We start from the raw sequence: 15,937 nt of genomic DNA on the forward strand, positions 1-15,937 counted from the left end.
CAGCTACTCGGGAGGCTGAGACAGGAGAATCCCTTGAACCCAGGAGATGGTCGTTGCAGTGAGCCGAGATCGCGCTGCTGCAGTCCAGCCTGGGCGGCTGAGCAAAACTCTGTCTCAAAAAAAAAAAGTCTAAGAGGCATAAAAGGCAGGAAAGGGGAACTTTTGGGAGGGGAAGAAAGGATGTGTTTAGGTAGGACTTGTCTTCTTCCTAGATGTGTAACCTTGGGTAACTTATTTAATCTTTGTGAGTCTTAGTTTTCTCATCTATAAAATGGGGATGATAATAATAGTAATAATAATACACCCTTCTTTGAGAAGAAGTGCTAAAATTAAATATTCTAAAGTAAGCAATTAGCGCAGAGCCTGGTACATATACATAATAAGTTTTCAAGAATGTTAGCTACTATTTTTATTTGCTTTTAGTTAATTATCTACTAGGTGCCAGACACTATAGAATCAGATAAGATGGGGCTTTTACCGAAAAGGAACTTAGTCTGGTGGAAGAGTCAGACAAATATATATAAGAAAGATATAGTAGTATGAGAGTTGTGTCCTGTTACAGACAAACACAGGGTACCAGAGAAACTTTTAGGAGGAACACCTGACCTAAGGCTTTGAGGAGCAATATCAAAGTAGGTTCTTAAAAGAGGCGGCATGTAAGCTGAGACTTAAAGATGCAGAGGAGTTAAGAAAAAGAGTTAGGGGCATTTCAGAAAAATGGAACAACATACACAAAAGCCTGGAGGTGCAAGCATTTGGTGGACCTCTGGGGAAGTGGAAGGGACACAGTATGACTGGGGTGTAGAGTCTGCGCAGGGACGGGCTGGGGAGTAGGCAGGTGCCAGATCATCAAGGGAGATGTAGTTTGGAGTTTTTCTTGAAATCATTTGTACTTGAAGCTGTTGAATAATTCGTTAAAGAGGCATATATAATTTACATTTTAAAAGATCATTCTGGCAACAGTACAGAGAGCAGGTTAGAAAGGGAAAGACTGGAGGTGGGAATTTTTTTAAAAGCCATTTCAATAATGCAGGGGAAAAGTATCAGGTTCTGAAAAGGAGGTGGTAAAAATTCAATGGAAATTCTGTGGAGGGGTTGGATTGAAAAGAATAATGAACAGCATGTGGTAATAGATTTGATATGAGCGTCCGGAGAAGGACCCAATAATAGTACTCAGATCTCTGGCTTTGGTGACTGAAGAGGACCAGATTTCCCAGAGGAAATGAATTGACTTTGGCATTTAAGATGTCTGTGGAAAATCCATGTGAAAGTCAGGTGTGACTGGGAGGCAGCTCAGGCTTGGAGCTATCAACTGGGAAGTCAGGGATATAATGAGGTGAAGGCTGTGGGGCAAGTGACATCACCAGGCAGTGAAAAGAGCTGGGTGTTCATGGTACTCGGCTTAGGTACTCCAGACTGTTTGAACAAATGAGAGTGTCAAGAGTATGGCCTCATTTAAATCCCATAGCAACCTGTGAGGTAGGAAACAATCTCAGCTTTGCAGATGAGAACATTTCAGACTCTTAAGTGATTTGCCTAAAGTAATTTTGCTACTGAGTGGCAGCGCTAGGATTTCAAGTCCAATCTGTCTGATTTTAAAGCCCATTTTTTTTTCCTACTGTATCCTGCTTCTTTGTAAACCTCAGCAGTTTAAATACTTGTGATCATACTGTCTTTCATTCTTTTTCTTCACCTCTGCCAGTATCCTGGTTTAGTAGGATTGTGACACATCATTTTAAATAACCAGCTTTTCTCTCATTTCCCCTGCTTCACTCCCAAACACATCTATGAGATTGCCTTTCCTATCAGATCGACTCGTCCCACTCAATCCTATTCCAATACCCACTTTAAAACAACAGGCCAGCAGAGGTCCTCCACTGGCTACTGAATGAGGTCTGTCCTCCTCAGCTTGGCATTCAAGGCTCAAAGGCTCATCATAAAATGACGACTGTTTGAAAAGTTTCCCATATTTCCCGCTTCTCATTAGCACATCTTCATGCCTTTTGGGTGTCATCTATATGTGGATATAAATGTGGTGGTCTCATTATGTTCCTTATAGGGATATTCTTTTAGTGCTTGGAATAAAGACATCTTTTATTTGCTCTGTTACCATCTTTATAGAAACAGTTTTGTCTTTGTGATGAAATGAGCTTGGATGTCTTCTGATCTTAGTTCCTTTCCAGTGTCAGGGTTCCTTATACTCTATCCCTAACGTGACGAGCCCTCTGCTCTGACACTTTCTAGAGGGATCCTTTTTTTGATGGGAGAAGAGGATGGAAATTCTAATTGTTAGAAATTTCTTATCATTGAGCCAAAATCTCCCTGCTTTTAACATCTATCTGTTTCCTAGGAACAACGGATAAATTAGTTATTTCTCCTCTGCCTCATGAAGAGGCATTTAAAGACAGCTCTTATGTCTCTCCTCAGGTTTCTCTTACATAACCCAAATAATCTCTTGCTTGGAGCTTTTCTCCTGTGATAAGTTGCAAACTCTCTACTATTCCCTTGCCCTCCTGAGACTCTTGCAGTTTGGTCAGTGCTCATCTAAACTGACCCACAGGGCCCAGAACAACACAGCACTGCACAGAAAGCAGCAATATTAGTCCTTTGATTACAGCTTGATGCTCGTACCTGAAAAGCCTGAGATTGCTTCAGATCTGTAACAGCCATGTCACATTTTGCATTCATTCAGTTAAAAAAAAAAACCATATTTTACATAGTTCCGGTTAAGCCAACCATCATCTGCTGTGCAGTCAGTTTCTTTAAATGTAGAACTAATTCTCCTAGTTATATTTCAACTTCATTTTGATCAGTCTTTTTAGGCAATTATGATTCTGCTATGCAGTGTGGTGTTAACTGTGTTTCCAAGTTTGATTTTGAAACATACTTTCCACATCATTATCCAAGATTTTTGTTTGTTTGTTTGTTTCGAGACAGAGTGTCACTCTGTCACCCAGGCTGGAGTGCAGTGGTGCAATCTCAGCTCACTGCAACCTCCACTTCCCGGGTTCAAACAGTTCTCCTGCCTCAGCCTCCTGAGTATCTGGGATTACAGGCACGTGCCGCCACACCCAGCTGATTTTTGTATTTTTAGTAGAGATGGGATTTCACCATGTTGGCCAAGCTGGTCTCGAACTCCTGACCTCAGGTGATCCACCTGCCTCACCTTCCCAAAGTGCTGGGATTACAGGCGTGCGCCGCCGCACCCAGCCCCAAGTTCTTGATAAACATGGCAAAAACCAACTTCCCACTCCACCCATCAAGTTAATCAGTGCCATTTGTGAATGGTTCTGTTAACCACTGTCCTGTCATCCCATCCCCTGTCTCTTCATCTTATCTGCAAAGATCTCTTTTGTACATTCAACACATTTTTATTTAGCACAGGTTTAGCACATGTGCGAGAAGGTGCTAGGGATACATTGAAGATAGCAGTCCCTATCTTGTGGTGCTTACAGTTTAGCAGCATCATGAAATATTTTCTAAATGCTTTGTGGAAATCAAGTTATATGGTTATCTATGATATTTCTCATCTGATACCATATCAGAAAAGGGAATGAGGGATTACTTTTTGTAGACTCCATATTGCTACTCATTATCTTCTATCACTTGAAAGTGGGATTCACTCCCTTTGTCTTTACACCTTTCATTGTTTCAGAAACAGCTTTGAACTTTAGAAGTCTCTGGAGTTCATTTATGCCCTTTCTGTGTAGCCATAGTTTGGTGGTGTTTACTTTATTTTTTTTTGAGATGGAGTCTTGCTTTGTCGCCCAGGCTGGAGTGTAGTGACACGATTTTGGACACAATTTCGGCACACTGCAACCTCCGCCTCGAGTTCAAGTGATTCTCCTGCCTTAGCCTCCCGAGTAGCTGGGATTACAGGATGCCCAGCTAATTTTTGTATTTTTAGTAGAGACTGGGTTTCACCATGTTGGCCAGACTGGTCTTAACTCCTGACCTTAGGTGATCTGCCCGCCTTGGACTCCCAGAGTGCTGGGATTACAAGCAAGAGCCACTGTGTCCGGCCTGGTGGTGGTGTTTAAACACCTGTTTTTTGTTTGTTTGTTTGTTTGTTTGTTTTCACATTATCAGGATTGTTTTTTGTTTTATAGTAAGCTTAATGAAAAATTTCTGTTCAACTTCAGCCATTCTCACTCCCATAATCTTTGTCACTTAGATTTTTACTTATATTTTATCTTTATATTTTGAAATGATCTTTCCTAAGGAGGAGATTTGAGTCTCCTTAGGTTTTCTTTTCTTCCTTGAGTTCTTGAAATGCCATAGTTGCTTTCTCCAGGATCCTGGTCCTTTTCACTTCCTTTTTCAAGTTTGCCAGAATTAAGCTCAGATGTATTTTGTCTATTTTCTGAAGGATTAAACTGTCAACAATGCAAGGTGCTATGTTTTCATACAAAGAGTGGATGTCTGCATAGCCGGCAGCCCACCTACCTTATTCTGAGGTGTGCGTTCTCTCATCAGTCAGGTGTCATCCACATCCTTCCTCTAGCCAATTTCCACCACTGCAGCCTTTTTGCCTACTCTTCTTTCCCCTTTGGTCCAATGTCGTCCTCTATACTGTCTTACTCACATTGTTGGATTTGCACGTAGATGTTTATTATCTTGAACTTGGGAGGATTCTCTGCCTTTTTCTGTAGATCCATCTCTGTAAGGCAGCAGATTTTCTATAGATGCCATAGTCTATTGTTTACCCATCCCACCAAGTCTTGGTGATTTTCATGAGATTTTATTTATCTCCTTGAGTTCTTTTTTGCTATTGTGACTTTTAAATATCGTGCCTAGCACACTAATGTTCAATAAGTAATATTTATGATTAATCTCAAGAAGTATTTGCCTTCTCTTTTAGGCTGTGAGGATATCATTGCTGAGAGCATCTCATTAGATACCTTAATTGCCATCCTCAAGTGGAGTTCTCATCCATATGGCTCTAAATGGGTGCACCGACAAGCTTTACATTTCCTCTGTGAGGAATTTTCCCAGGTCATGACTTCGGATGTTTTTTATGAACTCAGCAAAGACCATCTGCTTACTGCTATCCAGTCTGACTACCTACAGGTAATCATTTAAACACCTCTCAAACTCATTGTCATTCATATGTGCGCCAAGAAACCCATCTATGCTCTATTACTCTTCCATCTAGGGTAGGGCAGGGGAAGAGAAACAGGCTGTGATCAAACCACCAGGACTGCCCTCTTCATAGTTGTGCAACAAAAGCCTTCTGTCTCACTGGCTCTTCATGTACACTGCTACACTGAACAAGCCCACGTCCCAGCCAAATGCACCAAAAAGAGATTGGGGCAGTAGGCAAGGTCAGAAGCACATCCCAACATGATTTTCTTGACCTCTATTAATGTGGCTTCTCTATAGTGGTTCCTTACTTTTGGTGGAGCATCACGTACTTAGATTGTAGACAGTAGCTTCAGCAGCACAAAGTAAAAATAATATTCAATTTCTGATCTGCTCAAATTTTTATCAAAACTCAGTGCATGTATTCTTCCAAAGTACAGTAATGTTTTCAACTACTTATTTTTAACCAGAAGTAGTTTTTAGCAAATTCTTGTGTTCTTGACTTAAATGTCAATTTAATTTAGAAATTTACATTAATAATAGATTTTATATATTACAGAAAATACTTGCAGGCAAAGTATATTCAAGCTTAATTTTTGTGCATTGGCTGTATGAATTTTATGCCAAAAACTGCACAACTGTTTTAATGCTATTAAAGACATAAACCCATTGAGCCACTTCCTATTTCTTTGTATTTGTACTAGAAAAATGATTAAATGCTACCATTTTAGTCAGAAATGCAGTAGAGAGTTAAATAATACACTCAGCATCTGTGCTTTTCCTTTGTATGTTGCTTTGATTGCAGTACAGATGTCATACTTGGGCTTGATTTGTGGAGAATCTTTGTTCATTAACCTTGTCTCATTGTCCTGATCAAAACTGGATGCTTTTTGTTTGTGTTAGAAGTTGTTAGTTCTCTTAGATTATTGTCTTTAGGAGCTTTGCATTCCTTCTTAGAAAGTATTAAAAAAAAAAAAAACTTAGCAGCCTAGATTTGCTCTAAGATTTTAAATAAAATACAAAGAAATGAGGGCTACATTGCCATTTCAGATTGTGCTTCACCAACCAGTAGAATACCTTGTAGAGATTGTAGTTTCTTCTGCCGAAACAAGTTGACTGACTTGTTTTTCCTGTCCCTCCAGGAGAGAGTAGTTACTCTGCCTATACCCTATATTTATACCCTATACTTATACTTTCATTTACTTATCTCTGTTTTCTTCCAAAAGAGAATTTAAGGCAGCTATATAGAAACCACATAGTAAGATAAAATAAAGTTAAAATAGGAAGTGGGTTGCTTGAGCCCGGAAGTGTGAGACCAGCCTTGGCAACAGGTGGGACCCCATTTGTACAAAAAATTAAAAAATTAGCCACTTTGGGAGGCCAAGGCAGGCGGATCACGAGGTCAGGAGATTGAGACCATCCTGACTAACAAGATAAAACCCCATCTCTACTAAAAATACAAAAAAATTAGCCGGGCGTGGTGGCGGGCGCCTGTAGTCCCAGCTACTCGGGAGACTGAGGCAGGAGAATGGCGTGAACCCAGGAGGAGGAGCTTGCAGTGAGTCAAGATCATGCCACTGCACGCCAGCCTGGGCAACAGCGCGAGACTCCCTCTCAAAAAAAAAAAAAAAAAAAAAATTAGCTGGGTGCGGTAGCACACACTTGTAGTCCCAGCTGCTCAGGAGGCTGAAGCTGGGAGAATCACTTGAGCCCAGGAGGTTGAGGCTGCAGAGACCCATGGTGGCACTGCTGCACTCCAGCCTAGGCAATAGAGTGTGACTCTATCTCAAAAGGAAAAATTAAAATGAAAAAATAAAATAGGAAGGGAGCAGGTTACAGAAAAAGAAGATAGAAATGAAATTTAAAAATTAGTTGGGAGCCAAGATTGAGGTTACCGGATAAAATATATGTAATGCAGTCTTGTGTATTTCCTGTTGATGGACCACAGATTTAACACTAAAACTTCAAACAGCCAGTGGAAAGAGTGAAACATGGTAAGTTGCATGCTGTATTTCCCACCTACGAAAAGTACTTAATGAAATTAACCACTTATCTAATTTCACTAAAATAAATATAAACCATTTTTTATTATAGGCAAGTGAACAAGATATCCTTAAATATCTGATTAAATGGGGAGAGCATCAGTTGATGAAAAGAATAGCAGATAGAGGTAAGCTCAGAAAATTAGCTTGCGCTAGTTACCTTGTGTAAATTTTTGGTGGTTCTTATATTCCCAGAAGCTCATAGAAATGCATGCCACACATCAGTCTTGAAAATTGACACTGTTGCCTGGTGAAAATGGAAGTTTTTACCATCAGCAGAATCCTTTAGTGGACAGGGTATAGTTTATTCAAATAGATATATCAGAAAGTCTTATTTTGCAGCTTTGAAAGGATACTTTTTATTATTATGTTCTTAGGTGCTTAATAAAACATGACTGATTCGTGGAAGTACTAGAATGAAAAATTTCATATAATTTCATATAATGACTAAAGTATTACAAAAGCATAATGTTGATGAAAATGTGGAATTAGTGTTGATGGTTGCACAACAATACAAGTATAGTAAAAGTCCCTGAATGGTATGCTTTAAAATGTTTTAGGCCAGGTGCGGTGGCTCACGCCTGTAATCCCAGCACTTTGGGAGGCCAAGGCGGGCGGATCACGAGGTCAGGAGATTAAGTCCATCCTGGCTAACACAGTGAAACCCCGTCTCTACCAAAAATACAAAAAATTAGCCGGGCGTGGTGGCGGGCGTCTGTAGTCCCAGCTACTCGGGAGGCTGAGGCAGGAGAATGGCGTGAACCTGGGAGGCGGAGCTTGCAGTGAGCCAAGATTGTGCCACTGCACTCCAGCCTGGGCGACAGAGCAAGACTCTGTCTCAAAAAAAAAAAAAAAGTGTTTTAAATAAATTTTGTGTTATGTGACTTTTAACCTCAATTTAAAAATAGGAGTACAGACTGACCTGAGGTCAGCAGTTTGAGACCAGCCTGGCCAACATGGCAGAATCCCGCCTCTACTAAAAATACAAAAACTAGTGGGAAGTGGTGGCACGCGCCTGTACTCCCAGCTACTCGGGAGGCTGAGGCATGAGAATCACTTGAACCTGGGAGGCAGAGGTTGCAGTGAGCTGAGATTGCACTATCACACTCCACATGGGTGACAGAGCGAGACTCAAAAAAAAAAAAAGAGTACAAATAAAAAAGCATTCATTGTTTATTTTTAAATGTTGTAGAAAGTAGGCTGGGTGCAGTGGCTCACGCCTGTAATCCCAGCACTTTGGGAGGCCGAGGCGGGCGGATCACCTGAGGTTGGAAGTTCAAGACCAGCCTGACCAACATGGAGAAACCCTGTCTCTACTAAAAATAAAAAATGAGCTGGGCATGGTGGCATGCGCCTGTAATCCCTGCTACCTGGGAAGCTGAGGCAGGAGAATCACTTGAACCCGGGAGGCAGAGGTTGTGGTGAGCCGAGATGGGGCCATTGCACTCCAGCCTGGGCAACAAGAGAAAAACTTTGTCTCAAAAAAAAAAAAAAAAAAAAATGTTGTGGAAGGTAAAAGAGAAATAAATAATACTTCTGAATGACCTCCCAGTGGGGTCACTGCAGAAGAGAAGGAAGCATCATATGTTGGAGGCTAGGCTTTCAACTTTGGAAATTTGTGATTCCACAGCAGTCTTTTGTTTGTGTCTAGGGTTAGCCCACCCACCTGTCCTCCTTCCCTCAAACATCGTTGTGTTCCTTTATGTACTGAATCTAAATTTAAAATTTTTAATTGAAAAATTAAATACCGATTTCCCTTTTCTGTCACCTTTCGATAGCTTTATTTAGATATAATTTATGTATCTTAAAGTTCACCGGTTTGAAGTGTTCAAGTCAGTGGATTTTAGTACATTTATAGAGTTATTTTGTCACATTTTTAAATATAAAAAATGTTGTGCTAAACCTGCCTTTAAGCCTTTTTATAGTGTTTCTTTAATATGCTACTATCCAAGCTCTAGGGAACAAAAGCAGTCCTTCTATTTTATTTCTCCAATTTTTTTTCTGTGGCTAGCAAAACCTTTAGCAACTCTCAGATTTGAATGTGTTTTTTTTATTTTTAAAATTTTATTTCAGAGAGCAGCAAAGTTATGACTTTTTTTTTTTTTTTTTTTGAGATGGAGTCTTGCTCTGTCTCCCAGGCTGGAGTACAGTGGCACGATCTCAGCTCACTGCAACCTCTGCCTCCCGGGTTCAAGCTATTCTCCTGCCTCAGCCTCCCGAGTAGCTGGGACTACAGGCACGTGCCACCACGCGTGGCTAATTTTTGTATTTTTAGTAGAGACAGGGTTTCGCCATGTCGGCCAGGCTGTTCTCGAGCTCCTGACCTCAGATGATCCACCATGCCCGGCAAGTTATGAATTTTTTTAAATATGAAAACCATTACAGGCCGGGCGCGGTGGCTCACGCTTGTAATCCCAGCACTTTGGGAGGCCGAGGCGGGCGGATCACGAGGTCAGGAGATCGAGACCACGGTGAAACCCCGTCTCTACTAAAAATACAAAAAAAAAATAGCCGGGCGTGGTGGCGGGCGCCTGTAGTCCCAGCTACTTGGAGGCTGAGGCAGGAGAATGGCGTGAACCCGGGAGGCGGAGCTTGCAGTGAGCCGAGATTGCGCCACTGCACTCCAGCCTGGGCGACAGCGAGACTCCGTCTCAAAAAAAAAAAAAAAAAAAAAAAAAGAAAACCATTACAATTGATTTAGAAAGTTTTTTAAATGCCAGCATACAATTAGTTCTCATTCATAGCTTTTATATTTGTCAACTTACCTAGTCGCTGAAATTTATCACGGAGTAGCAAAAAGCTTGGTCTCCCAACAAGCACATTCCCAGCTGAGTTCTAACAAGACGAGGCACTCTGCCTTCTTGTTTCAGATCTCCTTACTGAGTGCCACATTTTTTACATTTTTATGTTTTCGTGATCTCACTGTTCAAGATGGCCCCCATGTGTAGTACTGAAGTGCTGTCTAGTGTTCCTGAGAACAGGAAGGCTGTGGTGTGCCATACAGAGACAATACATGAGTTAGGTAAGCTTCATTCAGGCGTGAGTTACAGTGCTGTTGGTCGTGAGGTTAGTGTTAATGAATCAGCCACATATATTAAATAAAGTGTCTTTAAACAGAAACACATAAAACAAGGGTCTGTCTTAATCATTTGACAAAAATGTTGTGACCAGAGGCTCACAGGAACCTAACCCTGTGTTTTCCCTATGAACAATAGTTCAGTATTCACTGATTCATTGTTTGTGTTGACTTTATAACTACTTCAGATCGTAAGAACCGATTGTATATAACTGTGTAAATGTTATAGACCATAAGCTTGTTCAGTGATGTAAAGTTGGTAATGATGAAATGTCATTTATTTGGGGCAGATAACAGGCATCCTTAAGGGTTAAAATTTTCCTTAGAAAAATAGTTGATAGGTCGGGCGCGGTGGCTCACGCCTGTAATCCCAGCACTTTGGAAGGCCAAGGTGGGTGGATCACCTGAGGTCAGGAGTTTGAGACCAGCCTGGCCAAAATGGTGAAACCCCATCTCTACTAAAAATACAAAAATTAGCTGAGTGTGGTGGCGGGTGCCTATAATCCCAGCTACTTGGGAGGCTGAGGCAGGAGAATCGCTTGAACCCAGGAGGTGGAGGTTGCAGTGCGCCAAGATCATGCCACTGCACTCCAGCCTGGGCGACAGAGCGAGACTCCGTCTCAAAAATAATAATAATAATAATAATAATAATAATAATAATAAAATAAATAAAAGGTAGTTTCCACACTGGGTTAGTGGAAGGTTCTTCTGCGGGGATGAGAAGGAAGCTAAGTGAACTAGGCCATAGCTTTGTTTCAGTCAGTTTTATACAGAAGGATTCTGCCCTTACTGTCACATATTTGGGGGTTTCATGTAAGATTTTATAAGAAAACAGGATGTCACTACTTTAAGAAAAAAAACCATATTTTGAAAAGCAGAATGCCTTAAATAAGTATGAAGCTAAATCATAGCTAGCCAAGGGGGAAAAAAAATGACTCTTTTCTACACAGTTAACAATTTTATTCTGAATGAATCCAGAAAAAAACTTAGCTTCTCAAAAACAATCAACTGTCTCTCTCTCACACACACACACACACACACACACAGACCCACGATTTAAGGAAGATATCAGTTTTCCTGTAGAATATTTGAAAAAAATCCAGCATTTATTATTATTTATTATTTATTATTTATTTATTATTTATTATTATTCATGAATAATAAAGATCTTATTCTGTGTTAATTTTTTTAAGAAAAAATTACAGACCCCTAGATTAAAGACATGATTAAAGATTTCCAAATTATGTAATTTTTCTTCCCACCTCAATAGCATAAGCATGCATGTGTTTCAGATTGTCGTTCATTAATGCCCAATGAAGAACTCATTCTCTGCCCTGGACAGTGGACATACATTACCTGTCAAAGATCAAAGGGTCTACTTTTATGCAGTAATGTTCCTGTATTATGGAAATTTGGGAGATTTTCATAAAAATCTTAGAGCCAAATAAAGCACATTAGGCTTTGCTGCTTCAAACACCAAGTGATTAGCATGTTGTTAAATTACTGTTACACATATGTAGGCCAATGAGCATACTGATAACTTACAGTGACCAGAAATGGCATATGCTCTGCAATGACCTTATACTACTAAAAACTGGTCACAAAAGTGAGAAAGCTTTTTAAAAAGCCCTTGATAAAACTAGATTTTAGTAGATTGTCATCTTTTCTCTTTTGAGTTAGTCTATAGAAAGGAATCCTTTATTGCAGAGCAGTGATAAAATAATTTTATCGTACTGTTGATACCATGCTTTTTCTTTATCCAAGAACATCCCTATTAAACAAACATGAAAGAAAAATAATTGACTTATAACCCTTTTTAAAGCAGAGGCACATAAGTCTATAGAGTGGTACTGTTAGTGTATGTACTAGAGAACAAAGGAAACCTGTCTCAGAACATTTGGATTTGGTTGGAAACTTTTCATTTTCTGTCTCATAGAGCCAAACTTACTGAGTGGCACTGCCCATAGTGTGAACAAAAGAGGTGTAAAAAGACGGGACCTGGACATGGAGGAGCTCAGAGAGATCCTTTCTTCTCTCTTACCTTTTGTGCGAATTGAACACATCTTACCTATAAACAGTGAAGTCTTAAGTGATGCAGTAAGTGTTTTTCCCCATGTATTCCTTTCATGAAAAGAAAAATGCCAGGTGTATGTTTTTATTCATTGTAAATAATTTCTGCTACTAATAGAGTATTGTGAAGCTGTAATTCTGTGAGGACAGAGACAGATGTCTATTGTGTACGATGTTGTATCCCCTGTGTCTGCCACATAGTACAGTTAAAATGTTCGGTGAATGAGATTTGAGTGGGTAAATAGGTCTTACTCATGCAAGAGCATTATTCCTAGCAGAGTTAATTCTGTCATTTAAGTGTAGATCAAGTAGACCCTTATTCAAAAAGGAAAAGGTAGAAATTACCTTTGAAGAGTCTTCAAGAACAGCAGTGAATCAGAGAGCAGTGGAGTGGAGGGGTTGGTTCAATAGAAAAGAATGGATGGACCTGAAAATTAATAGAGCTCGTCTTGTTACTTTCATAATTTTTTAAACAGTGAATTTTTTTAAAATTAATGTAATTGGCTGGGCACAGTGGCTCACTCCTGTAATCCCAGCACTTTGGGAGGCCAAGGCGGGTGGATCACCTGAGGTCAGGAGTTTGAGACCAGCCTGGCCAACATGGTGGAACCCCATCTCTACTAAACGTACAAAAATTAGCCAGGCGTGGTGGTGCATGCCTATAATCCCAGCTACTCGGGAGGCTGAGGCAGGGGAATTGCTTGAACTGGGGAGGTGGAGGTTGCAGTGAGCCAAGATCGAGCCATTGCACTCCAGCCTGGGTGACAGAGCGAGACTCCATCTCAAAAAAAAAAAAAAAAAAATTAATAGAATTGCTTGAATTCATGGATGGGAAAAATAAATATTATAAACATTAGTTCTTCACACATTGACTTATAAACTTAATGTAATGCTTATAAATATCATAATGTTTTTTTCTAACTGCACAGGAACATTATAAAAGTCTTCTAAAAAAAACAGAAAACATAATAATAAATGAACTATCACAAGTCAGTGTGGTGCTACATTAACTGATTAGCAGAAGAAGAAATTCATTGAAAGTTAAACCATTGTTTCACTGGCACACAAAATTAATCCTTGTTAGATTGAAGAATTAAATACTAAATGGAAACATGGAAGAACTAGAAGAAAACAATATTGTTTTCAAGAAGTATTTATGGGCTACTCTGGGCATACTGCCTCTGGGGTAGCCCTGCTCCAGAAGGAGCAGTAATAAAAATAAATAAATAAAAATAAAACTTAAAAAAAGAAATATTTGTGGATTCTGATTAGAAAAAAAAATTCAGCCTCACTAATTACACACACACTAGAGAAAGCAAAATAAAACAGTTACCATTTTTTCACCTGTTAAGGTAGTAGTTATAGTACCACTACACAACAGAATATTTTGCTCCCCTGCACAGTTGTTATAAAGACTGTATAGTGGCTGGGCGCAGTGGCTCACACCTATAATCCCAGCACTTTGGGAGGCCAAGGCGGGTGGATCACCTGAGGTCAGGAGTTCAAGACCAGCCTGGCCAACATGGCGAAACCCTGTCTCTACTAAAAATACAAAAATTAGCCAGGCGTGGTGGTGCATGCCGTTAATCCCAGCTGCTCGGGAGGCTGAGGCACAAGAATTGCTTAAACCCAGAGGCAAGCCAAGATTCTGCCACTGCACTCCAGCCTGGGTGACAGAGCAAGACTCTGTATCAAAAAAAAGAAGAAAAAAAAAAGATGATGCAAAGTATGTATTTTTATGTATTCTCAAATTCAACTATGTAAAACTTCATTTGCTAAAGACTCTGCCAGACGCTGTAATCCCAGCACTTTCAGAGGCCAAGACAGGCAGATCACTTGAGTTGAGGAGTTCGAGACCAGCCTGCCAACATGGTGAAACACTGTCTCTACCAAAAAATACAAAAATTAGCCAGGCATGGTGGCGTGCACCTGTAGTCCCAGCTACCTGAGAAGCTGAGATGGGAGAATTGCTTGAACCCAGGAGGTGGAGGTTGCAATGAGCCAAGATCTCCCCATTGCCCTCCAGCCTGGGCAACAGAGTGAGACCCTGTCTCAAAAAAAGAAAAGAAAAGAAAGAAAAAGAAAAGACTGGAAGGAAATATATCAACATTACTGTTGTAATCAGTATTGACTTTTTTCTCTATTTTCTAAATACTAGATAATGCTGTATTTTACTAGTTAAAAGTAATTTTAACTAATGCAGCTGTTGATTATATTTAACAAGAGTAATATTGGAGAAACAACTTTTGGTTTTGTTTAAAACCTGGGACTCAAATCAAATTGAACCCTGTATGTAGTTTAGAAAAGAATTTTAGAACTTTGGCTAGGAAATATATACCTCTCTCTTAATTCCGTGCCTAACACATCATAAGTCCCCAACAAAGGTTTGCTAATAATGGCTCTTAACTTTCATGCTCTCTTAGTATGTGCTAAGCACTGTACTAGGTGCTTTCATCTGCATTGCCTTCATTTAATCCTCACACCACCTTAGGAACTAAAGGTACTTGATACAGATTCTCCTGGCATCAGTCAGGAAACAACGGGGATACCTTATTCAGTTAGCTGTGCACTGCCTTGCCTCCGGGGCCGTACAGGAGCCCTTAAAGTGAAGCCCAGGTAAAGGAGATGTCTGTGGTACATGGCTGTTAAATGCAGGAGTTGAAGTTTGAGCTACAATCTGCCTTGCCCCAGAGCCTGTGTTGCTAAGCACTGTGCTAGCCTTCCTGTATCCTTGTACTGTAGATATAGGCCCATGTCAGTGTTCTCGTTTTGTCTTGAGGAGTTGGGTGGGGACTGAATTTGTTCCTAGATGAGTAAAGAAAAAAAAATTGGCTTTCATTAAGAGTTCTGATCTTTAGTCCAACTTAACTACCTTTTAATTAATGTGTCTCTTGTTTTTAAAAATATTCCTCTATTTAGAGAAAAATGGGAAATTACAGTATCTTTTTATTGCAAATCTTTTAAATATTATTAAAAATTTGAGGTATTTCACCGGGCGCGGTGGCTCATGCCTGTAATCCCAGCACTTTGGGAGGCCGAGGTGGGCAGATCACGAGGTCAGGAGTTCCAGACCAGCCTGACCAACATGGTGAAACCCCATCTCTACTAAAAGTACAAAAAATTAGCCAGGCGTGGTGGTGAGGGCCTGTAATCCCAGCTACTCGGGAGGCTGAGGCAGGAGAATCGCTTGAATCCAGGAGAAGGAGGTTGCAGTGAGCCGAGATCACGCCACTGCACTCCAGCCGGGGCGACAAGAGTGAGACTCCGTCTCAAAAAAAAAAAAATTTGAGGTATTTCTAAATTTCATATACATTTCTGAATTCTTATTTAAATGATAAAGTTTGCATATTTTTATTTATAGTTATAAATATTTTTATTTATCTTAGTAGTATTGTAGTACTACACAGATTTCTATCTAAAAAAAAAAATTTTTTTTTAGATGAAAAGAGGCTTGATTAGTACTCCTCCATCAGATATGCTTCCTACAACAGAAGGTGGGAAGTCAAATGCCTGGTTACGGCAAAAAAATGCTGGCATCTATGTTCGTCCTCGACTCTTCTCTCCCTATGTGGAAGAAGCAAAGGTAATGAAAACCATATGAAGATAGTAGACTACTTTATTACAAACCATATGCACAAAGTGGTTCGTTGTTAAGTATTACTTAGAT

General features: G+C 40.0%; 1 protein-coding gene across 1 annotated transcript in view; it reads left to right on the forward strand.

Moving 5' to 3' along the window:
• The window catches only part of BTBD7 (BTB domain containing 7), a 101,694-nt gene that overhangs the window by 69,417 nt on the left and 16,340 nt on the right, over nt 1-15,937 (forward strand). The window contains exons 4-7 of the mRNA XM_032180384.2: nt 4,862-5,070; nt 7,177-7,252; nt 12,137-12,297; nt 15,710-15,853. Of these exons, the coding sequence (XP_032036275.1) occupies nt 4,862-5,070; nt 7,177-7,252; nt 12,137-12,297; nt 15,710-15,853 (590 nt within the window). The remainder of the gene's footprint in view (nt 1-4,861; nt 5,071-7,176; nt 7,253-12,136; nt 12,298-15,709; nt 15,854-15,937) is intronic.

This window comes from Hylobates moloch, unplaced genomic scaffold (assembly GCF_009828535.3).
Source record: "Hylobates moloch isolate HMO894 unplaced genomic scaffold, HMol_V3 SCAFFOLD_16, whole genome shotgun sequence".
NCBI classification, from domain to species: domain Eukaryota; kingdom Metazoa; phylum Chordata; class Mammalia; order Primates; family Hylobatidae; genus Hylobates; species Hylobates moloch.